The 25,643-nt window shown below is 41.1% G+C and overlaps 1 protein-coding gene across 1 annotated transcript in view; it reads left to right on the top strand.

Moving 5' to 3' along the window:
* The window catches only part of PAPPA2 (pappalysin 2), a 262,642-nt gene that overhangs the window by 215,338 nt on the left and 21,661 nt on the right, over nucleotides 1-25,643 (top strand). Inside the window, exon 20 of the mRNA XM_004688509.2 lies at nucleotides 9,583-9,654. Coding sequence (XP_004688566.1) covers nucleotides 9,583-9,654 — 72 coding nt within the window. The remainder of the gene's footprint in view (nucleotides 1-9,582; nucleotides 9,655-25,643) is intronic.

Below are 25,643 nucleotides of genomic sequence, written 5' to 3' on the forward strand. Positions count from 1 at the left end.
AAAAGAAAGTTTAAAGACTAAAGTAGAAAGAAGACTCAGAGATATAAAATGAAATTGAAAGAGGAAAGATACTACTAATAAAAATAATAAGGTAGGAAATTTTATGATAAGACAAAGAAATATCTAAAGATGAAATGGCAGGTAAGAGAGAATTAGAAAAAAAGAATGAAAAGAAGAGAATAAAGGACTAATACAGCCTTTTCTATTTCGATGTCTATCTTCTGCCCTGTCTCAGCTCTAAATCTTTTCCCTGGGCCCTCTATTTTCCAGTGTTTTTTTGGGAAAAGATTTATTTATTTATGCATACAAGAAGTGGGGTACAAGTCAGAGGTGCAGGGCAGGGGCAGTGAGAGGATTCAGCAGAGAGAGTGGGGAGCAGAACAGGAGGATCTACTGAAATATACTGCTGAGGGGAAGGGAGCAGCGTGTGAGACAGGAGAGGCCTGCCACGCCATGTGGGTCGCCTTCCTGGCCAGGGGGATCAAACTCGTGCTGCAGTGGCTGTGGATAGTGTCATACTTGATAGAGCTGTGCTTATTTAACCTGTTGTGCCACCAGGGATAGTCCGTCTAGCCATTTTGAAAGCTCCTCCAGGCTTTTCAACTGCTTTCTTTCTCATCTGAACCTGGCTCTGCCATGAAGACTCTTCCTTCTCATGGGCCCACGAGTTTCTGTTTTCTCTTTCGCACTCCTCCAGTTCCGGCCCAGGAGAGGGGAGGTCTCCTCCTTTCTCTTCAGTGCCACTTCCAACTCATCCTCCCTGCTCCTCTCTGAACTCCCTCACACTTAAATCTATTGTCCATGGAATATACCTCTCACCACCCTCGCTGTTGCTGATTCTTCTGACCCTTAGATCACTCCTCTTATTTCATAAGCACTGTATCTTCTGGGCCACAGTCACTTTGGCTAACACTCCATCATAACTTTTGATTTCATCATCCACGCATTTGATTCTTGTAAAACCTAGATTCTCAGTGCCCTGAGCTTCTGTTTTCCAATGATAAACTTTACCTTTCTGAATTTGTCTCCTATATGCTTTCCTTGGTTCTTCTAATGTAGCCACAGTGGACTCAGCTGATTTCTTTTTTTAAGTATATATATATATATATGTCATTTTCATTTTGTACATTTTTACTTCTCAGTTTTAATCCCTGTGGAATTCCCACCACCAGTTCACCCATGTGCTATCTTTATATTCCCATGCACTCATCCCACTCCAATTTTGATTCTTTTCTTCTCACCTCCCCTGTAGAATGTCTCTGGTTTATAGTTGTTAGTTGATGATAGTTGACATTTTTACCTTATTAAAATCACTACATATATATATTTTTTTCTTTTCCTGATCCCTTAAACTCCTGCTATTAGGGAAACCATCTGGTATCTTTCTTTTTCTTTCTGGCTTATTTCACTAAACATGATCTTTTCCAGCTCCATCCATGTAGCCACAAATGGCATGCATTTGTCTTTTTTGATTGCTGAGGAGTCAGCTGATTTTTAACACACCAGCACACCTTTTTCTGGTTGTTCCTTCTGCCTAGAACTCTCATGTTCTGTATAGCTTCACATCTTGCTTTTCTGCTTCCTTCAAAACTATGCTCAGATATGAGGAAGGCTCTTTGCCTACTCTACTTAAAATTTTATCTCCCCTAAAATTGTGTGTCTCCTTTCCTTCCTTTATTTTCTTACCTTAAGAATTGCCATTACTGGGCATATTATATATGTTCCCTATTTATCTTATTTACTGTCTCATTTCACAGCTACCAAAAAAAAAAAAAAAAAAAAAACAAACTCCATGAGGCACTGGTATCTGTTTTGTTCTCTACTATACCCATGCCCTAAAACAGTGCCTAGTATATAGTAAGTACTCAATAAATACCTGCAAAATGAGTAAATATAAAAGAAACAAAGTGCTGTATAAGATCTTCATGGAGAAGAGCTTGTGGTAAGCTAGTTATTTCTTCTTAGAATGGGGAAAGTTGGGGCTATTGAAGTCCTGGAAGTTTGTTTGCTTTATTAGATTGTCTGATGAATAAATTTTTGAAAATTTTATTCCCATTGACTCACCAAACATTGGACTCTAGAGATATACCACATTTCATTTGGAAATCATTCTCAGATTGATTGCTCCCTTTTCTTCATAAGTTAATTGTCTTAAGTTTTTGCAAAGCTGGAAGATCAGGGGGAAAATAAGTATGATTTAGTGGCTAGGGATTAATCCAGTCAGTCAGTCAATCAACAAACATTTGTTGGGGTTTACCATGTGCCCTGGGACTGTGCCATGTGCCGGGAATAGAGAAATGAAAAATATAGTAGTTCTGCTTCCAAGTCTAATCATCTGGCCATGATTATAAAAATGCAACATGGGAGGTGATTTAAACTGTAGTAGAAGTGCTGCAGGGATTCCCGAGAGGAGGCAACTAACTGTTTTGCTCAGGAGCTTGGGAGCAAAACAATAGACCAAAAAACTAGTTTTTCCTCTGGCTCTTGAACTGTGATGAGGATGGACATCTAGAGGGCTAGAAAGATAATTTCTGTCCTGTTGAAACCAGAGTGTGTGGGGTAGTGCAGGGCAGGGAGAACGGGGTAGAGGATGAGCTAGGAGAGAGGCAGGAGACAAGATCCTAGAGGCCATGGTGGGCTGCTCTTGGGACGAGGACCTGCTGAGAACTCTGAGGGAGATGGAGCGCTGCTCAGGTTTGAGGGCTGCATGGAGACGAGTGAAGCATGAGGGAGAAAACAGAAAAGCACCTTGGCGTTGTCTCCTGTCCTCCAGCCTCTCAAGAGGTTCATTCCCACTTTCCACTGCCTGTTGTGAAGATTTAGTGGGAGTTACAGTGCCCTTGAGAAAGAGCTTCAGCCCCTGTTTCTTGTAGTGTGGATGGCCCAGTCCCTGTTCTTTGACCCCTTAAACTCAAATTCCTATGGTGAAAAACTTCTCTCTCAGCAACCACAGGGAAAAAGGTTGGGGGCACAGAAGGCCTCCCCACCCCACCCCCTCCTTTTTTTTTTCTCTTGGGAAAGAAACTGCTTGAGAAACCATTCCACACCCATCTTCCAGTCTCTCCCACAAGGCTCCCAGTGGAATCTGTCAGTCAATGAGTGCAGGGATCATGAGTCCTGAGCACAGGCCTCTCAGTAATTGGGGTTCTCCTACCTGTTCTTCAAGCGGAGCCTTCAGGGAAGAGTGGTGCACTTGGGCTCACAAAGACTGTGGGGGTCCCTGCAGAAAAGCCACTCCCAAACTAGAAAACCATACCTTCTATATTACTCAAGTCTGCCTCTCTCAGCTGCTGTATCTAAGTAGTTCCTATTACTGATTTACCTCTCTTCCATAATGCTTTGCTCATGTTTATATTCCTAGCATCTCTTTCAGTGTCTGCTATTTATTTATAGATATATGCATAAATATATAAGTGTTTATATAAGTGTTTTGTAAATAATATATGTAATGAGATATAAAAATGTATTGTGTGAAGTATATTACAGAGTGCATAAATATATAAACATATATGTATACTTAAATTTTCATTGAATCTTACCACAAACCAATAAAGAGAGGAACTCATTTCTCTCAACCCTGAGGAGTCCCTTATTCCCACATTTCCCTCCCCATGAAATCTAAAGCAAATAATTTAGAGAGCTGTGTCTCTGTGATACCTAGTGTGCAAGCATTTATTTTTCAAGAACCATAAGTATACTTCTTATGTGCCTGTGAAGTTTATTTGCCTTTCTCGGGGGGATCAACTGGTTTTTATTCCTGCAATGATACCTGACTCCTGGAAAAGTACAGTTTTTATAAAGGGAGACTTTCTGAGGATTTGGATAGCCTGGGGGTTTGATGAAAAACAAAGTCACAGTTAGTATAAAAGGAAAAATGAGGCCCCCTGCGTTCAAATACTATGAACTTATTCTTGGGGTCTCTGTCTTGTTCATTGGCAAGGAGGCAGGTAGGACTGTCTTTCTTATAGGTGGGTATAAAAATTCAAAATGACGGCCCTCCGTGGTGCTGCAGCGGGTTAAAGCACAGCATAAAGAAGCTTAAACCACTTCCGCATGAGTTAGATCCCCGCCTGCCCCGGAGGTGATCCACATGGTGAGGCAGACCTCTCCTGACCTGCCCGCTGCTCCCCTCAGCAGTGTACTTTGTCGATCTGCCTGTTCTGCTCCCCACTCTGTCTCTGGTGAATCCTCTCGCCCTCCTGCCTGTTCTGCTCCCCACTCTGTCTCTGGTGAATCCTCTCACCTTCTGCATCTCTGACCTGTACCCCAGTTCTATACGAATAAATAAATAAATCTTAAAAAAAAAATCAAAGTGAAAAAATGTATCATGCATGCCCTAGCACAGAGTTCTGAAGTAAGGAAAATGAGATTTCAGTTTACTTAGTACAAATCTTACCTCTTCAAACATCTTTTGCCTCTGAAAAGATAGCACCAGCTAGCTCAATGAAAAAGAAAAAAGTGCTTACACTTTGCTTGTTTGTATGAATGCATAAACTGCATTTGTCTCTTTTCTGCCCCTTTCACAAACTGGGCCAGAAAGAGAATTAATGCCATTTTGTGGTTCCTGTTGGAATACCTCTGGCTAAAGAAGTATTTTCTTTTTTAAAAAAAAATATTTATTTATGCATACAGAACTGGAGTACAGGCCAGAGGTACAAGGACAGTGAGAGGATTCACCAGAGACAGAGTGGGAAGCAAAACAGGCCGACTGACCAATATACTGCTAAGGGGAGCTGCAGGCAGGTCAGGAGAGGTCTGCGGCACCATGTGGGTCACCTCCCACTAGGGATCAAACTAGTGCTGAAGCAGCTGCCGATAGGTTGTGGCAGCAGGTGGTACCTAAAGAAGTATTTTCTAACAACTTTTGTTGTGAGGCTGAGAGAGAGTAAGAGTGAAAATATATTGTTATTTTTAAATATGTCAAAGGCATGCTGACTGTGGAAGACAGTAGTAAGTCTTTGACATTCTCTGATTTGCCTTTCTGGACCTTAGTTATAACAGTGTCTCCCTTCAACAGCTACTACATACAATAATCTAGACTTTCTCTGGTGATGGCATCATCAGAGGAATAGCCAGATAGAAAGAGAAGACTCTATCTTAGGGGGTTGTTAACAATGAAATAAATTTTTTCCAGTCAAGGTGACCAAGTAGTAGGATCTTGGAGCTGGGCCAGACTGGGGACAGCCAAATACCCTGTCATATCATTTTGCTTAGACCGGGAAAGGTCTCTGATGGCCACTGGCACCTGCTAGCAGCACCTAGATGCCCAAGCGCTTGGTGCCTGAGCCAGGGTCTGGTAAGAACATCTCTCAGGCTTTTCCTGGGAAAACTTTGTGCTTTTCCCATCTCTATTACCTATTGTATATTTTTCTTCCTTTTCTGTTATTCTAATCTCCACTTCCCCCTAAACTGTAAGATTCTTAAGGGTCAGAATGGTGTCTTTCTTTTGTCTACAACACTTCCTCAGTGCTTGATTCAGTCCATAAAGGGCCTCAGAAGAGAAGGGCTCCCACCTCCCACCTTTGTATTTTCAAAAAAAGCCAATGTTGACCCTCTCTGTTGGCGCAGCGGGTTAAAGCACAGCACTGAGAATATAAACCACTTACGCATGAGTTCAATTCCCGCCTGCCCCGGAGGTGACCACATGGCGTGGCAGACCTCTCCTGACCCGCCCGCTGCTCCCCTCAGCAGTGTACTTCATCGATCTGCCTGTTCTGCTCCCCGCTCTGTCTCTGGTGAAGCCTCTCGCTGCCCCTGAGCCTCTGGCCTGTACCCCAGTTCCTTATGCACAAATAAATAAATCTTAAAAAAAAAAAGCCAATGTAAGGTTGAATTTTTGATTATTGCAAACCACTGTATCACACAGTGTTTTATTATATCTTATGTTGTTTTAACTTGCTCTGTTGAATCCTTCAGCAACCTGATTTCATGGTAAGGTTATTTTTTACACACAATGTCACCATCATTTATAGGTAAATGAGGTTTTCTAAATTATCTTTGAATCTGTTTCCTTCTGAAACACAAAGTATGCATCAAGTATGGCATCACATGTCCTCTATTAGTTTGCTTCATAAATTCATTTTCCACAATGATTTCTATTTCTCTTTTTTAACTTATCATAGCTATGAACCAGCAAGGTCTAAATTAATGAGATTTTTCTGTGGCTACACAGAATTTGGTTGGCAAGGATTCTCAACACCACAAGCAATCCCGCTTTTCAACAGAATCATTCAGTCAAAGCAAATCTTAATAATTTCCAACTTTGTTTTCTCAAATTGGCCCTGAAAGAATTAATAACTCCTTATTAAAATGTTTTAAAAGGAGGAGAGAAATAGGTAGAAAAAAAGTTGAATGCTCTCTGAGTCATAATTTACAACAAAATTGTCTCTTCCTCTCTTTCTTCTCCTGGTCTTCTAATCCTGGCCTTGTCCACAGCCCCCACCAAAGTGTCTTCTTAAGGGTGTAGTTGTGTATAACAGCTCCAGTACAAATCACTAACTGGGAAAACAAGTCACTAGACATGAGTCACAAGACGTTAGAGGCATAACATTGTTGGCTTCAGTCTGAACATTCTCTAGGCCTTGATTCTGTCATCACTGGCGAAGACTAGACAGGAGGGTCCTAGAGGACAAGGGTCAGAAGAACTAAAAAGCAAACTGCAGATTCATTTAAATATGTAGTTATGTAAAGAACTGCATTTATTTAAGATATGTATTTTTTAAAGTTATCTCTATATTTATAAAGCCAATTCACTGTGACTTCCATAGGTGAGATGGTGAAGGAGCCTCAGCTCAGACATACTATGGTGGTTGACAAATATTTGAAAAGCATCATCTCCCTCTGTGTCACTGAGATAGCAGATGTGAGTGGGAGACATTTCCTAGTCTCAGGAATGTGGCCATCTAGGAAGTCATCTGAAACATGTACTGGTATTACTTTAATAGATTATGGAGGACTATCTATCTGAACTAGTCTCAACACTGAATTGTAAAAAAGACTGAGAGGAGTACTGCCAATCCTACTATCAAGAATTATGCTATAGAGATACTTGCACAGGTGTGAAATGGTTTATACCTAATGTTTGTTAGAGCAAAAGATAGGATGTAACCTGGATATCCATCAGTGTGGCTTTGGTTACGTATATTAGGTTTATCTGTGCAGTGGAATACCGCAAAATCAACAGAGCACAGATCAACAATCTCTCAGATACTGTAAAATGAACAGAAACATTGTGAAGTGAAATGAAGTCAATCAAACAAAAACCATAAGCCAATCTGCAAAAAAGAATTAGAACATTCTATAATTTGCATGAGAAATAATTTATGTATATGTGTGTGTGCAAAGGCATAAAATATCTCTATAATGATACCAAAATGTGCCAGACATAGGATGGAAAATGTTAGTATTTGGGAAATAGTTTATATATGAGCATGTGTCACCTAAGAATAAAATTACATAAAAACACAGATATAAAAAATATATTCACCAGTCCTGCATTTATAAAAGCAGTGGGTAGTGTAGAAGGCTTAGCAAGTGTGAGAGGTGCTGATACAGCCAGTTCAGTGTTCTGGCAAGTTCTGCCTGGTTATCATGTGAGGGTGTTAAAGCTAAAAATGTGAAGTCAACTTTCTTCCACTACTTCTCCCAATACACTTTGAGCTCCCTGAGGGTTCTTGAGATTTGTGGCTCTTCGGGTCCCTTTGACCCACCTGAGCATTCACTCCTAGGGGGTGAGGTATAGCAACATTTGGTCTGCATCAAGTAACTGAATAGAGCAGGGCTGGGGCTAGGGGAGGTGGTTGCTGTCTATGGGTGCAGTGCTATGAGAAAGCAAAGGTTACATTGTATCAACCATGGCTATTACCTGTGAAATCAGCAAAGTATGACCCATTGCTATTTTTTTTAAAGATTTTTTATTTATGCATACAGAACTGGAGTACAGGCCAGAGGTGCAGGGGTGGTAAGAGGATTCACCAGAGACAGAGTGGGGCAATCTACGCAAACTAATTGAAATACACTTCAGAGGGGAGCAAAGGGCAGGTCAGGAGAGGTCTGCTGTGCCATGTGGGTCACTTCCCTGGCCGGGGATCAAACTTGTGCTGCAATGTCTGTGAAGCGCTTCATAGTGCTATGCTTTAATCCATTGCGCCACCTTTAAAAAAAAAAGGACATAGTCAAGGCTTAATGGAACTCCAGCGTAACCTGCTTGAAACCATAAACAAGAATCATTTTTAGTTAGTAGCATTACTTATAAACAGGTGGTTCTGCTTAAGTGTCTAAGCTATTTCAGTGGGCTGAGTGCCTCTGTTGTGTTGGCCTTTTATAGTTCTTTGGTTTTGTATATAGTTGATCTTCTGATTTTTTAAATGTGTTGCTAACTTAGTCATCTTTTACATTATTACAATATAGAGTTTGGAATATCAAAACATGTTTGGATTCACAGTGTTGATTGTCCCTTTAAGGAGCTTTAAAGGAGTTTTAGTTTAGAGTATTACAACTTGGAGAAAGTATTGCAAATTCCTATACTCATAACTAACTATGTGGTATATATCCATATACCTTTATGCAATGTATACAAATGTATCTTATCTGATTACTGCACATTCAGCATTCTGGAAGATAACACTTACAATTAGTACAGGTATGATCTTTTGTAAAGCTCATAATTCATTCTATGTTGTTTTTCTTTTGATTGTCCTCAGTTCCTATTGTGAATTAAAATGTGAATTAAAATGTGAGTGTGAAAGTCTGCAACTAGGTGGTGGTTAGAGGTTATGGAGAGAAGCTCTTTGCCTCTTTGAAACCTCCTATTGTACTTTCTCATTTCCTGAAGTACATCTTTTGAAATTTCAAAATAAAAAATTAAAAGGAAAAACTCAATAAAGATGAGTCATTATCATTAAATGTGCATCTCGAAATGGCCATTGGGAATGAGACAATCAGCACTGTTTTAACATGAGCTCGTTTTCACTCTCATCATCTTAATGTTGGTGTCATTTTTGAGTCTCAGTGGTTTTATATTAGCCAATTTGTCCAGGGCATAGAAACTCTTTTACCTCCTACAAGGAAGGGATAAATGGTGCTAACAAGAGTTGCAGAGAGTGAAAATTAGCCTCTAATCCTTGCCTGCTGCTCACATACTGTGATTAGGATTCCTGAAATTCATTCCCATTTTAAGTTCAAGACACTTCCCCATCAACACAGCCATTTCACAATTCCATGTAATATGATTTAAAGTTTAAAAAAACAAAAGGAGCCAACATTAAACCTGATATCAAATTAAACTCATTATAATATTGAGGCTGTTATTGAGGCTGTTTTCTTAACCATATCAATGCCACTCTAGAAATTTTGGTGCCTTCGGGGGGGAAAGGGTGATGAGGATGAAAAATACCCTCTAAGAAGAGTACTGTATTCTGGCACCACCCCACAGGATTAGCAAACCCACAGGAAAGACTAGGTAACCCTCTTTGGGCACAGTGGACTCTGACCATTCGGAGAGCAGGATAAAACTGGTGGGGTAAGCTAAGAACTTGCCCCTTTTCTCACTTACTTTATTTTTGTCTTTCCATCTCACTTTAGAGCATCATGTGCACTGGCAGGCGTCAGTGGCACCCAGAACCCCGCCTGGTCCATTGCATCCAGTCCTGTGAGGTAAGCCCCCCTTGCCTGCTCCAACACAGGCCAGGCAACTCTGGTCTTCCCAGTTTACAGGTACCTGAGTCCTAACCCCAAATCCATCACTTTCCCCAGCCCAAAGCCCTTTGTTTAAGTCTCTTAAATTTAGTTCCCCAAATTACAGACTTTTGGATGTATGATTTATTTTAGCAAAATCCCCAACGTTCCATTTTAAATGACTTAGTAAGCAAGAAGCTAAAAACAAGTCAGAATTATTTATGGTGTGGGGATTCTCTAACTGGGCCTTGCTGGAGCTTAGTTAGGTCAGGGTTTTGCAGACTGGTGGCCCAGATAGGTTTGCTTGGGCTAGCACAGCTGTCTAAAAACACATTTGTTGTAGTTGTCAGTGTTTGAAAATTGAAATTTTCCCAAATAATTTGTATATCTTATAAATAATACCTGTCTCACGCACAAGCACACAATACTCCAAATCAAAGTTAATATAAGACTCTACGAAGGAGTTCTCTGGAGAAGCAAGGTTATCTGACAAACACAGTGAAGGTGAGTTGCATCTGAGTGGCAGCGGAAGCTCCAGGGAAGCTGCTTTGTAGCCCAACACAGCCTCCCTCCCTCCCTGGCTGCACACCTAATGGGCTTCCCTCAAAGAGTCAACCAGCTGGGGTCATGGGACATCTGAGTTGTAGGCCTGTGAGGGAGAGCTGGTATCCCCTGCACAATGATGCAACTGAGACCTTTACTATCTCCAGGGATCCTGTCTAGATGCAAGTGGGGTGTGGGATGCTAGGAATTTTTATCTAGATGAACAGGAATTCTTGCCAGGAAGAATCACGAATGTGACAGAGCCTTACTGGGAGAGGATGACCAAGGACACCTGGCATGGAAGAGGGAATATATGGATGGATGTTCTCTCTCTCTCTCTTTTAAGACCTCTCACCCTGAATAACCAGTGACAAATACAGATATTCTCTCAAATACAGTCTCAGCGACAATATGTTTTGTCATCCAACTCTCACACTGGAAATAATTAAGCCACTTAGCAGCAGTACTTGGGTAATCTGGCTGCTCCTTGTGTGCTAGAGAGAGCTATTTAACTGCCATTGGTGCCTAACACTTCCCCCAGCCCCCATACACACCCAACCACATGCAAGTTAGTGCCTCAGCTCTTCTGTATTTCTGTTTCTCTTGATCTAATTCTGGGAAACTGGGTCTACATGAGGCCAAAGAGGGGGAAAGGGTGGGGTGTGAGACAAAAGGAAAACTGGGTGGAGAAATGACACTAATAAAATAGCATTCTGAGAGTGCACCAGGAAAAATGCTAGCATGGAGTGTGCTTTGTTACAGTGTGGGCCAACGAAACAGCTCATCTTCTGCCATCATTAGAAAAACAGATGGCAGTGGGTGGGGAAGAAGGGGAGTGACTCATCCACTGGACAGGGGGTAAAAGGGGGATGAGGAGGCCAGGGAAGCAGGGAGATAAACACACAGAGGACTTGGGGAGCTGGGAAGAGATCAAAACGATCCTGAGAATTCCCTTCTGCTGCTTCTATGCATGATCTCAAGGGGGAGGGTGGATGACAGGGCCTGGAGTTGACTTTAGTGTTTCCCAGAAGGTTGTAATAGAAAGTGTTCTCCATTTGTGCTCCTCTCCTCACTGGACCCCTTACTCAGAGTTGCCTGAGGTCCTGTCAGTGCCGTAGTTGTTGTGACAAGGAACCAAAGCCCATTCCCTCTGAGGACTCCCTGCCCGACTGTGCCATGCACACCTGAGCCTTGACTACCTGACAGCTATTAGAGCTGCTATTGCAGTGGTTCTAAAAGCGTGGCCTCTGCACCAGCATGATTACCATCACCTGTTGGAAATTCACATTCTCCAACCCTACCCCAGACCCACTACACCAGTTCTAGAAGTGCGCCCCAGCATGCTGTGTTTTAACAAGGCCTCTAGGTGATTTTGAAATGGCTCTCAAGTTACCACATCCCTGGTCACTATGGAAATAGACAAGAAGGTCCTTAGCCTGTGGATCTCAAAATGGAAACTGTCCAGAAATAATTCTAGCCAACATAATCTACATATTGATTTTTCTGTAATACTTCCTGGGACTTTCTGGACAGGACATGATTTCTCCCCTGGTCACCCAGAAGAGTCAAGGGTAGGAAAAACTGTTTAGAGGAATGGAAGACAGAAGCAAAGAGTAAAATGAACAGGTAGCTGTAGAAAAGGAAAGGAAATTGGACTTTGAAGAAATAAGTAATAAGAAATGCAGACAAAGAGGATAAGAAAGAAACAAAGGAGAAGAGAGGCTGACCTGGCATGTTGTAGGGGCAACTAGAATTTGATTCTTCACTAAAAAAGTTGGCGAAAAATATTAGAGAGAACTGGAGAATGCTGAAGACAAATAAGGAAAACAGCCGCAGAAGCAAGATAGGCCAGAGGGGTTGGGGGAAAGCTTTAAAAAGTGCACCACAAGCATCTGAGCTCAAATTAGACATTTTGTAACTCAGTATCTAAAATGGGTTTTCTTTATTTGCTTTCTAATACTGAGTGTGATTCTACGATGCCCTCTGTAGGTATCTTAAGACTGGAGTACCTCATCTTCATAAGCTCAAGGCAGTGAGCCCATCATCTCCTCCCCGCACCCCCCCCCCAAAAATCTCACTTCATGCCACTTCCCCACATTTCTATCTCATCCCCTTGGCCACCAAGATTTAGCTTTCAGTTCTTCACGACCTGATACCACTCTCATTGTTTTTAAAAGCCAGTTCTCTCTGGTCACTGTTGTCGCCATTGTCTATACAAGAACGTGTGTTTGTACTATATACCTGGAATCCAAACTAGTCTATTTGTTAAGTTCAGTTTTCTAGTTGTTTCTTGCATTTGAACTTTTTGGCCTGGAACTACTCCTTGTTTGGGTTGTTAGAAATGTCATGACATATTTTTGCTTGAAAACATGACATAACTTTTCTGACAACCCAATAATTCCCTTTTTAAATTGCAAATGGACAAGGACTAACAGGCAACTTGTTTGGTGAATCTACAAACAACTGGAGAATCAAACCTTGGGTCAACTGGGTGGTATGAGCCTTTGTCTTAGGAAGTGGGGGCAAAGAATAGTGGTAATGAAGGACTCATGGGAGGATGAGCACAATGCATTTGAGCTTCTTGAGTCAAATGACCAGTGTTAGATGATCACTACTTTGGCGGGGTGGGGTTGTTGTAGCAGTAACTGTGTCATGAATACTAACTGAGTAAGTAGAGCAGAAAGCAGTGTATGACCTCGATGTAATCAGGTACAAACTCTGAAGATGTGGGAAGGGGGAAGAACAGAAAGAGGAACGGGCCACCCCATGGAGACCCAGAGATCCATAATTTACTAGTCACCAGGTCGGAAGCTTTAAAAGGTACACCACAAGCATTTGCGCTCATAGCTAGCTGTTATGTCCAGTCAGTCACCAGGTCGGTGAATAATCAGATTAGTTTAAGAACAGCTCAGTTCATTCCTGCTGTTAAGTTCCCACCTAAAGGCTTCCACATCTCTCACCTGGGCTATTGCAGGGTCTCCTACTTGTTCTCCTTACCTGTACCCATCATTTCCCTTATCTCTCTTGCTTTTCACCAGGTTCTTTCTATTCTATCTGTCTTCTGCTAAAAATATTTCAGAAACTTCATTATTTTCATATTTAAATCAGACTCTTTCTATAGGTGGGCAATGGCTGTTGTCTTTCAGTCTCTTGTATTTTCCCTGTAAATACTTCTGCCCCGCATATAAAGTCATTTACTGTACAGTATTCTGAGAACTGCATGACTTTTATATTGTGGAATCACTTGATCTGAGATTGTATATTGGCTCCATTTGCTGAGTGACCTTATGCTTAACAACACTTTATAGAAAGTGTGGGGGGGGAGCCGGGGTGGGGGGCAGTGTATGTATGTGTGAGTGTGTGCGTAATACATCATAAAGTTGTGAGGATAAATCAGATATCACATGCAAACAAGTCAATCTACAATAGTGAAAAGCAAATGTTACATGCTTGCTTTTACTAATTCTAGATGAATTATCATTGTCCCTATTATTTTATGCCTCTATATGCTCCATATATTAGATCCCCTTCCTGGATCTCCAGTCTTTGCCTGTTTTCTGTAGGTCAATGCTTCTCAACTAGAAATGGTTTTGCCTACACTCACCCCACACTCCACCCCTTCCCCCACACTCACCCCAACTAGGGTATATTAGCAATGTCTGAAGGTGTTTTTTTGTTGTCACAACTGGGTGGGTAGAATCCAATGTTTAGAGGTCAGAGGTCTGTTTAGCTCCCTACTGAGTACAGGACAGCCCCACAACAAAGAATTATTCTGTTTAGATGATAGTAGTGCTACTGTTGAGTTACCCTGTACTAGGCTAGGTCTTATTGATCCTTCAAATGCATTGTCTAGTCATCAGTTCTACTTGAAATATTTAATGACTTGCATTCTCCATCTCTAATCCCTGGTGAGTTATGTCAGCAGACTTGGTCTCTTACCATCTTAGAGAAAGTATTGGTTACCCTGTGTCTGCCATACTATACTATGACTTCTTGAAAGCTGAGAGGATTATCTTTTCCATCAGTGAATTTTAACTGTTGTGCATAGTACTTGCATTGGCTGAAGCTCAATAAATACTCATTGAATCACTTAATTTTTACAGTTCTGGTAAGGTTACAGATAAACATATTTGTACCAAGTCAGTTCATGTTGCCTCATACCCAGTTAGAACCAAATACTGAACAGAGTATTTGAAGCACTTTAGTAATCAGAAAATGGTGCCGCCCAGAGTGAGGCGAGCCTAAGCTCAACCCACCACCCCAGTGAAGAGACTGAGTGTTTGTAGGAGCAGGTATGTGCCAGAGTTGGGGAAAGGAATTAACTTTCAAGAAAGCACTAAATCAGCAAAGGGTTTAAAGAAGTGGACATTGTGGCACAGGCTCAAGTTTTTACCTTAAGTGACTTGAGGATGGTCCCATCGTGTTGATAACTTCAACACAGTTCTCCATGTTAACTCACAATCCTTCCCCTCAGTGCTGGAGACAGAGGAGTTTGTGCAAGAGAAAATTTTACCATTAGGGAGGTTACTTAAAGAGTGGTTAGCACTCCTTAACTTGTCTCGAGGCTTATATCAAACAGGGACTATTTTTATGATGACAGTGTAGCAAACAAATATTTATTCTGTCAAATGCTTCTCCAATAACATGTACTCTTTTCCCAAAATGAAGCAAGAAAGGGAGAGGGATTAAAAGGAGGAAGGGAACAGAGACAAGATTTCCCTCATTTTATGGGATAATAACTAAGATGAGTACTCACTATATTCATGAACACTGTAAATATATAAGTGCATTTAAAATAAAAGTATTCCCTCTTGCGTTTTCCCATTCTTCCCTTCCTCCTTCTTTCATAAAGCCATATTTATTAATATTTCTACCAACTATACAGTGCTCTGTTCCAATTAAACTAACAATTTATTGTTCTATTACACTTAATTTGCGTGAGATTATCCTGAGATTAGACTCGATACAAGGTTAAAAGGAAATATTTAAAGTGATACTAGTCTTTAGAGTATCTAAAAAGGCTATGTATTGTCCTCTCTGACATAGTTAAAAGTTTCCTGGAGCCTCAAACACAGAAGATGACTTGGTCTTTTTTTCCTGAAAATCTCACATTATGTGGTTCTCAGTGTTAATATATTTGTGTTTTCTTAACACAGTTGATGGAGACACGTGTGTATTGTTACTATAGGAGTATTGTACTACATTGATAGAGATTGGGAGGGAATTGGAAGTGGAAAGCCAGGGTAAGGATATCTTGGGACAAATCTAGTTTCATCAGAGTGGCTGCATTTACCTAAATGAGGTGGGCAGTTGTATCATTTTTCACATATTTAGTAATTGATTCCAACAAGGCTTCCATCACTAATTCATTCCATCTGCTACCCCATTCCTTGGATTTTTTTCTCCTGTGTTGTCTTGGATCTCTCTCTGCCTCCCTTTTATTATTTATATTCCAGATGGTAACCCTGTTCTCTGTGTCTGGAACATGCACTTCCTGATCACTAATGGGTGATGGGCACCCTTGGGCACTGTCTAGGTTTGCTGATCTAGATCTAGTTCTATGAGATGAGGGCCCATCTATAATTTAACAGGTGGAAATGATGGCATGAACATCAAATTTTTATTGCTCCTTTTTTTCTTGCCCAGAGTTTAAGCCAAGAAGGGGTTGAGAGGAGCTTGAATCAGACTAAAACTTCCTATTCTAGATGTGCTTTATCTGTGGTGCAGAATGCCTGCATACAGATGTGAATCAAACAATGGAAGTGAAGGTAGGTGAAGGGTCCAGGTTAGCCAGCCTGAGATCATACCTGGAGCAGAGATAATTAAGGAGACTCTACATATGAGGGGCCTTTGGGGGGGGGAGTCTTTATCTATTAGGGTTTTGTTGCCTTATGTTTTCAGACAACATTCTAGGTAGATTAGATAGATTAAAAAGATGGATAGATGGATATAATATAGATAAGACAGATGCTTGACTGAGAGATTAATATGTAGGGTGATAAATGCTAGACAGAACTAAATAAAAGTTACAGTTCTTCATATTGATTTGATTTCATTACAAGGTTATTAAAGGATAGGAAAACCTATCAACATAGTCATATATTTGCGGGAACTTAATTCAGAAATGTTGCAGGGATGCAGGGACAAATCCCCCACTCCTCTGGTTTTTTCTCAGACTTGGTCAAGAGAACAAATCAGTATCAGATAGGTTAGTAGATCTGATTTTAATCAGATCAATTTTAATAATATCACTATGGAGATCTACTTGGCTAATCATTAAGTAAATAGGGCAAATGGGAGTTTGTATTCTGAGCTAAGGAATGTGGTCGCTGCCTGGGGCATTAAAGAGAGAGGAAGGGATCTCACATGATGAGGAAGGAATCACTTCAGATGACAGATTTGTCTCTAGATGTTTGCCCTTCCCCAAGATAGGTTTGATACTAAATGGGCCACTTCTGGAATAACCCTAAGTAGTCTTCATTTAAAGTTGTGGTAACAGCTCCTGAGGCTCATGAGGCCCCAACTGGCCTATATCCACAGGCCAGGGTGACACATATTGGGAACAACCTGCTTTGAACATCTTTTTATTTATTTACTTATTTATGCGTAGAGAAGTGGGATACAAGCCAGAGGTGCAGGGGTGGTGAGAGGATTCACAAGAGACAGACTGGGGAGCAGAACAGGCCAAGTGGCGTTCTGCTGAGGGGAGCAGCGGGCGGGTCAGGAGAGGTCTGCTGCACCATGTGGATCACCTCCTGGGCAGATCGAACGCATACTCAAGTGGCTGTGGCCAGCTTGCAGTGCTGCATCCTAACCCATTGCACCACCAGGGAGGGCCCCCCAATATCTTTTTTAAATCCTCCCTGAAAGTGTTGGGGGAGGGTGATCCTTCAAGGTAAACCAGAGTGTGGGACTATCCTGGAGATGCCAGGGCACATGCCCTGGGCAGGTTGACTGGGCTCAGGCCTTCCTGTGGGGAGGCAGGAGGCAGCATTTTCTCCCCAGTTAAAACATTACAACTGAAGTGGGTCAGGGCAGCTTTGTCTTTTACCCTCACGTCTCTCTGAAATTCATCACCCCAAAATGAGAGTGATGACCTTGGTCCTGCAAGGAACCAGAAATGGAATTGGCCTTGAGGAGGCACTGTATCCCTGGGCACTTGGTAGGGATCCAGAATCTCAGGTCCCACCCTGGACATTGGAATAAAAAGCTCAGGATAGGATCTGGCAGTAATTCCCAAGCCCTCCAGATGGTTTTGTATGAAGACCCGCTGACCTAGAGTTTGGGAAAGTGCAGGTGGTGACAGCTGAGAGGGAGCGTTTGAAAAATACCCCAATGCAAGATTCCTTGTCTGGTTCCACATCTCGCCCCTTGCTGTTCCCCTTAGCATCATGATGAAGCGTACTTTTCACAGCCTTTTGTCATTTCTCTGAGAGATTTCTGTCTTTTTATCATCGGATAGTCAAATAAATATCATGTTTAGTAGAACTTGGAAGTGTGACTAGATAGAATTGCTACTGATCTTTCAAAAAGTGCTCTCACCTGGGTTTCTCTTCATACATTCCTTATGAAAATGAGAGGGAAATGGATCTTATTCTAGAACTATGGACAGAAAACTGACTGTTCTATGATAACTTTATCACTTGTACACTGTATGATTATGCAGTTAACTTTTCATTTCCTTTTTATTTCCATTTTGTCATTCAAATAATAGCTGACAATTCAGTTGTTCATTGCTACATTTTAGCTGTTTACAAATCAGATAGAAAAACCATTCCTTCCTCAATCCTCAGTGGACAGATCATATGGGCTTACTTTTCTTTAACATCTCTGCCAAATTCTTTAGGATCTGTGGGTGAAAGGGGTTTATAAAATTCTAATTACAGTGAGAAGAATAATGGCCTGAAAACCGATCATGAGGACCTCGTCTCCAAATCTGCTGGAATAGTATAGATCCTGATAAACCTAGCTCTAAATATGTGCTAGACATGTTAAAATCCAAAGAAAAATTGAAAATTAGCTTAAGCTGGAGCTGTCTTCCAGGCTCACTGGCTGCCAAACTCTAATCCCCTGGAGATTTGTTTGTGAGTTTCGCGTCCGTTTTGTGCAATCTCTGCACCAGACTGAAAATCCCGGCATGTCTTTCATCTTGTCCAGAGCCCCATTGGTTCAGCTCTCAACTTTAGATCCTCCAGCTGGAATCTCTGAAAGTCAGATTCCAAATGTTGATTAGGACTAGGTTTTCATTTTCAAAGCTAAAGCCATTGTGTTGTTTTGCCTGCTTTTTAAAAAAGTGAAACATTAAAAGCACAACCATGCAAATTGTAAAACCTCATCTAGATTAACAACATTCATGAGAATTTATGCCTGTCTAAAACTCCCATGGAGCCACACTGTGACATGCTGGTGGGCTTTCCACAGGCTGCCTGTGTTTCACTTGATTTCTCAGCCTCCTGGTGTTACAGAGCAACCCAACATGAACTGGGCTGCCTGTCTGTGGGTCCTCACAGCTGCACTGCAGACACACACAAAAGGTCAATAATGTTTTTATTTACAAAAGAAAAAGAAAAGGAATGACCGGAGGAAGAGAAAGAGTGAGATACAAGTTAACTAATGTGTCCTACCAGTTCTGCTGACCTAGAACCCCAGTAGCTTTCTGAAAGCTGATCAAGAGCCAAGAAACCAGCCTCCAGCCATGAAGCCAAGAGAGAGACCCCCAGCCCAACATGTCTGGTTTTATATCCAGGGGGAAAAAAAAATGTCTGCTCCACCCTTGGGTTCTAGCCGTCCCCCCTTTGGTGTTACTGGGATCTGTAGTTTCAGGGTCTGGAGTGGGGGCTGGAGTCCACAAAACCTGTATCCGTGAAGTTCATTCAGGACATCCTTTCCCCTGAACACTGGGTGGGCTGTTTTCTCACTCTGTTAATGCTCTTTTCTCCTCCTGCCACACCCTTCTGATTTACTTTGTGCTTCTCCTTACATTCCTGTTCTTTTGCTTTAGTTTTCATTCTGGACTCAGATTTACAGACAATTTAAATAATACTTGTCTGCAAAATTGGCATCACAAAAACGCTGCCTTCTCTTCTTCATCCTTCCCTACCTTCCAGATGCTTCTCAATGATTATGCTGAAGTTGTGAGGATTAAAGCAAATGCAAGCAAATGCAACCATATTCCATTTAGAATCAATCTATCCCATTCCTCCTCTTTTATGGATTTTGCTCCATGAAAACTTTCAACTGCTTCTAGAGTGTTTTAAATACACTCTAAACATAACCCACATACATTCACTGACATTGTTCATAAATGCTCTAGAACATTTGTCATTTGCCATTTACCATTATTATAATGGTCCTATAGGAAAAGTTCTTTCAGGAAGTACATAAAAGTTGAGTGATTTCTAATTCATATTACTAGAATAGACCTTCCATTATGTGGGATTATTTTATTAAATACTTGTTTATTGTGACAGAGTGCTTCAAGGGATTAAGTATTACATGCTTCATTTTTTAGTCTATAAAAGAATATACAGGTGCTCATCTACATATGTGTGTATGTGGATGTACATCTGTGTATCTGTTCTGACTAACTCAAGACTAAACAGATAACCAAGAAGAAAGTGACTAGCAAACTAGTGGCAATTACTTGCAAATTGTAGCAAACAGTATATGTAGTGGAAAGGCTGCACATTTTAACTACTGACTAATGGTTTTAAATCTCATGTTTCTTAGCTATATTTTTGTGTATGTTTTAGCTTAATTTTAATTCCAGAAATTACATCACACACACACTCACATACATACGCACCCTTGATTTCTTTTTTAAGACATTATCTGCCTACTTCCTGTTATAGAAGGTGGGCTTTAGCTCCCTCTCTCACACACACACATACAACCCTGTACAGTTGCCTTAAGAGGTACTTGGCACTTTTGATTCCAGGGTCTTTCTGGTGTTCCTGGCCTTTCAGGTATTTAGGATTCTGTCTTCTGTAATCTGCTGTTAGCTATTACTCATCCATCCAGTTTTCATTACCCTAAATGCTGTTGAACTCTCTTCAGCTGTTATGTCTCTCCTGTTCTCTTCTCAATGATTTTATACCTCTTTGTTCCTTTACTACCATTGTAGTGGGGCAAGAAGCAGATAAATTCACTTTTTATCAGTACTACCAGGACTGGGATTTGGTGGATGCTCAGTGATCATCAGGCTACTGTTTGCTGTTCCTTCAGCAGAGTCTATGCCCGTGAGGAATAAAATAGTGGGACCCTATAGAGACGATGCTGCTTATTTTGGTATGTTTCTTTTTTGTCTCTTCTAACTTCTTTTATTCAGTCTAGAACTAAGCAGGAAACACTTCAAAGTGTTTGAACTCCTTACAGTATACATTTTAGGTAAAGAAGCACTTAGCCATAGGATATGCATGAATTGTCCATTCCTAGGAGGAGACGGGATAGTAGAATGATTAGGGGACAGTCTTTATATCAAGAGAGAAGATGAGTATTCAGGCTATATTTGTAGTAGGAATGGAGAGAGCTAATCATTCAAGACTTTTCCTGAAAATGTAAAATTGATTACTAGTAGGCTGGCTAGTGGGAAAGATAAGCTTTTAATCTTAAGTAGAGAGTGGATACCATTCATCTCTGTAAATAAAAAGACACGGACTTGTAGAAGATAATGGACTTGGTTTTAGACTGAGTACATTTAGTAGAAGTGGATATAGGCTGGAGTTCAGGAGCACAATCTCAGTTGATGACTTCCATTTAGAAATGCTCGAACATTCGTTATAATATGTATGGATGATGATTGTAAGTGTGGATGATAATTGAAGGCAAGAAGTTGAGAACATGCAGAGCCTGTGAATGGAAAAGGTGGGAGGGGGGAAGACCTGGGAAGCATAAAGAAGAGGAAACTCCTAGTTATACAGAGGAGTGAAACTAGTCAAAGAAGTAGGCAAACATAACTAGGAAGGTAGATGGAAATAAAGTGGTCTTAGGAAGACTTTGGAAGAAGAGAGACTTAAGGGCAGAGAGATCATGAATAGTATTAAATATTACAGAATGGGAAAACTAGTTGTCACAAGAGCCAATTAGGTTTATGATTTAAGCACTCTACTATGGTAACCATGGATTGGCAAGAGATTGGAAATAAGTAAGAAAGTGGATGCAGCAAATAATAACTATTATTTCCAGAAATTGGCCAGTAGGAGGAGTGAGATGGGCAAAACAAAAGTGGAAAACAAGTGTCCATGGAAACACTTTTCATATGGAGAGACTTTTGAATGTTAATTAGCTGTAGGTGATACTCAGGTCTAGATTCTGGATGCCAATGGCAGAGAGGGGATAAGTTATTAAAATAATGTCTTTTACTCAGGCAAGAAAGAACAACTGAAGTAATAGAAACTAAGACATGTGTTGAGTATCTGGTAGAATTCAAGAATTCAAGGATTGCCTAGGCAGTAGTTATTGATTTCTCTGCAGATTTTCCCATTTCAGTTGATGTCAACTTCATCCTGTCCTGCTCAGGACAAAACTCTGGTTGTAATCTTAATTTTTGTCTTCTGCTCAACTAATCCTTAGCTCTACCTTTAAACAATCCAATGACCTCTCAAGTGCTGCCACCTGGTTTGAACTTTCATCATCAGCTACTTGTATTACTGCTACCTGGATACAGCTTCCTGATTGGCCTCCCGCTACCCCTGCCTTACCATGGTGTATTTTCAATCCAGCAGCCAAGAGGTCCTGCTAAATCCAAGCACTTCTCTGCTAAAGTCTTCTGATGAGGCCTCATTTCACTCAAGAGTAAAAGCCTAAGTCTTTACAGTGCTCCAAAGGCCCCCTCCCTGACCACTTGAGTGTCTGTCACGCACACACAACATTCCCAATTCCCCTATACTGTCCTGTTTTTAAAACAGGACAATTCTTTTCTAGTTCACTAAATAATTACTTATTTGCTATGTTGAAAGTCTATTTCTCCCTGCTGGGATATAAATCCCGAGGGCAGGCCTCTTTATTTTATTCACTGTTGTAGCTCAAGCCACTGGCACATAGTAAATGCTCAATAAATATTTTGGGGTAAATGAATGAATGACTTAGGAAGTGAGGATTAGCCAAAGATTGGGGAGAGGATTGGCAGCAGGTAGCAATCTTAAGAAGCTGTTTGATTACTATGGGGAGAAGGAAAATTTTGCTAACTTGTAAAAAGTAAAAAGATTGCCAAGAGACCCTGAGTTTTATAACCCCTTTAAGAACCTTTCTACTGATTTTTTTTTAATTGTTAAGTGCACAGTTAGCAGAGCCCTGACCTGGGGTCTTAGAAATGGATGATGTTTGAACTCCCGAGGATATTTACGCACTGGGGAGAGAAAGCTTGGTTCCACATTTTGCATTTCTTCTCCTGGGTTGTGTGAGCTCAATTAAAGTCATTTAATTGGAAAACAATATCCCCCTTGGTTGGCTTATAAAATCCTTTTGGCTTTCAGAGGAGATAACGTTTGGGAAAGCCATGATCATCATTATGATCTTCCCTGCGTGAGAAGTCTTCTGAAGAAGGGCCAGATTCAGGAAACATGGCAGGCAACACATCTCACTGGCACTCCTTGCAAGGCAGCTGAATGTCTCTAAGCAGCACACATAAAACTGCAGCAAAAACCTACAACTGCAGCAAAAACTTACAGAGTATTTGCTTAGATCCTTTCAACCCATCTGATTCCTTTTAAGTCTACTGTGAATTCAGATTCACTCCATCTTATCTGAAGATACTTTCCATAACTTATCCAGTTGTTGCATGAGACTGGAAGTCTGGACTCTCACATCAGGTTACTGTGAAGCTTCTCTGTCACTGGAATCCCATGTAGTAAAATCATAAGCTCTCTGCCTTTGTGTTTCTTGGGTTTTACCTTTCCAAGTGTAGACACCCAAACAGGGCATAGAACCCTATGAGGCTGACAGTTCATATCTGAGACTGGCCAGGATCACCCCAGCTCTAGCCCAAAAGCTTAGAGTAATCTTTCTAAACTTTTCTCCAAAGGACCCCCACTATCTAAAGGTGCTACCAACCCTATAGCTGATTTCCCCTCTGTTTCATTGAACAGAACAACAGGAGAGAAAAGGAGCTTTTGAATACTTACACAAACTAAAAATCAAAAGCAAAGCCATGCACCTATTTCGAACACAGACTTATGGCCTCCTCCTCGTCTTGATACCCCTAGTCCAGCAATCCTAAGCAAGCTTTTTTTCTCTCTCAGTATATTCTCCATTGCCTCTTCAGCCTTATACATTGTTTTCCTTCCTATTTAAGATCAGTAATGAGAACTTGGCAGGACAAAGATTCAAGTGGGTCAGGAGGCCCTTGTGGCTTTTCTTGGGCTTGTTTTCCACAGCCGACTCGAGCCTGCAACATACTTCGCAAGAATAAGTTGGCTGCAGATCTAACCCACGGTGAGAGGCCGCCACCGAGAGCCACATTTCAGACTAGTGAGACTACAGCCACGAGCGCTTCCTGGAGCATAGTGCCTGGGTGTTTCCTTCCACACACACATGCACACATGCACAAGCAGCAGCACACACTGGGGTCCTCATCCAGAACAGATGTTGCTGCCCACTCTGCACTCTGCCAACCAAGTGTCATGCATGGCATTTTCTTCTGTTAAGCTTCTAGCAAATACTTTGCCTTTCTTCTCCCCTCTGTCAGCTCCCCACCCCTTGCACCCACTGCATGGACAAATCTACTCCTGATTCATACTGGGCCAGACTCATACTTTTTGTTGTTGTTATTGTTATTGCAAACATTAGATACTTCCAAAGTTGGAAAAAAAAATTGAAAGAAAAGAGAAATGAGAGAAACCACAACAACCCCCAAAGAAAACATGTTCTAACCCAGGAATGTACAATACTTCATGCATGGGAAGCATCTTCCCACCTCTCCAAGCTTAACTACAGAATCTAGGGCTCCAAATTCCAACACATGAAGAAACGAATTCACCCAGCTTTCAAAATCTATAAGCTAGCTGCTCCCCCCGATGGTGAGGGTTTGCACAAGTGCCACAGCCTGCTTACTCCGTGTCTGCCAAACTGTGATCACTTCTGCAGGTTTATTTATTCTTTTCTTCACCTAAAATAGTATTTATAGGTGCCTACTGTGTGCCAAGATTACAAAACTGAAGAAGTTCCTAACACAGTATGTACTATAAAGCTCCAAAATCAAATTACCCAATGAGGAATGGTACAGAGATATAAACAAAGTTTTACAGGAGCACAGAGTATAAAACAAATGTCTCAATCATGTGAAGATCTTACAGAGGAGTGATCACTTAGTGTGGGTTTTACAGGATAAATAGGAACACATGGAGAGGTAAAGATGTGAAAGGAGATGCATGATGCAGTTAGCAAGGTTTTCTATATTAAAGCTTCCCAAGAAAAAAGCCAAATATATCAGTGTCTTTTAATAACGAATTTATATCTGACTCGTGCATCTTAGGTTGGGTTGAGGCATACTCCATGTGCCTGTCAGTGGGGGACCCAGGTTTCAGGGTCAGCAGCTACCCAGTTACGTTCACATGGTGGACAGCAAGCATACAATAGGGAAAGCTGGGGCGTAGTGATGCTCTCAGGTCATGTCACATACACTGACTTGAAAATAGGCCAGTGGAACACACACTTATGTCCCGTTGGTCAAGGCAAACCACAAAGCTAGGTACAAGGTTAGTAGAAAGGGGAATCATAGCTTGCCAAAGTAAAATCATGACAAAGAAAGGGAAAATAAAAGCATTATGGGCATATAATAATATCTGTTGGTCAGCTCCTTTAGTCACAAACATGTTACATTCAAATCCGCTCCACCTTACCCCCAAGACGCTATAAATGTTATCCGATCATCGCATTAGATTTAAATAATCTATAAAGTCTCAACCTCATGATTTTCTTCAGGTCACCATACATTATTTGGAGTTCATATCCTAAAATTTCAACCTCTCCTCCTAGCCCACACACATCCCATAGACAAATAAGATAACCACAATGAGCATTCCCTTTCAAGAGAAATAATGAGAGACGCATAATTGTCACTGGGTCACTGTACTCCGAGAAAAACTGTTAAATTCCTCCTCTGAGAATAGGAAATGCTTCTCATTTGCTTTGATTACTTCCTGGATATCTCCCAAATGCATTATTCAGTATGGCTCTTGGTGCTGTTCTCTTGAAAGTTCATCCTTTTCATCCTCATCATCCAGTGGTCACAAAAGGAGGGCATTGGAGACCACCCTGCCCACACTTACTCTCCTGGTGGAATACAGGAAACTCAAAAAGCATTTTATTTTTTCTAACAGTAGGTCTCGATTAATCCAAGCTAATGGTACTTTGGCAAGTCAGCTTCCACAAACTTTACTGGTTTTGTATAATTAAATGTTGGTCAAATTCATATGCCAAGAACTATC

Source organism: Condylura cristata, unplaced genomic scaffold (genome assembly GCF_000260355.1).
Source record: "Condylura cristata isolate star-nosed mole 26May11 unplaced genomic scaffold, ConCri1.0 scaffold00024, whole genome shotgun sequence".
NCBI classification, from domain to species: Eukaryota; Metazoa; Chordata; class Mammalia; order Eulipotyphla; family Talpidae; genus Condylura; species Condylura cristata.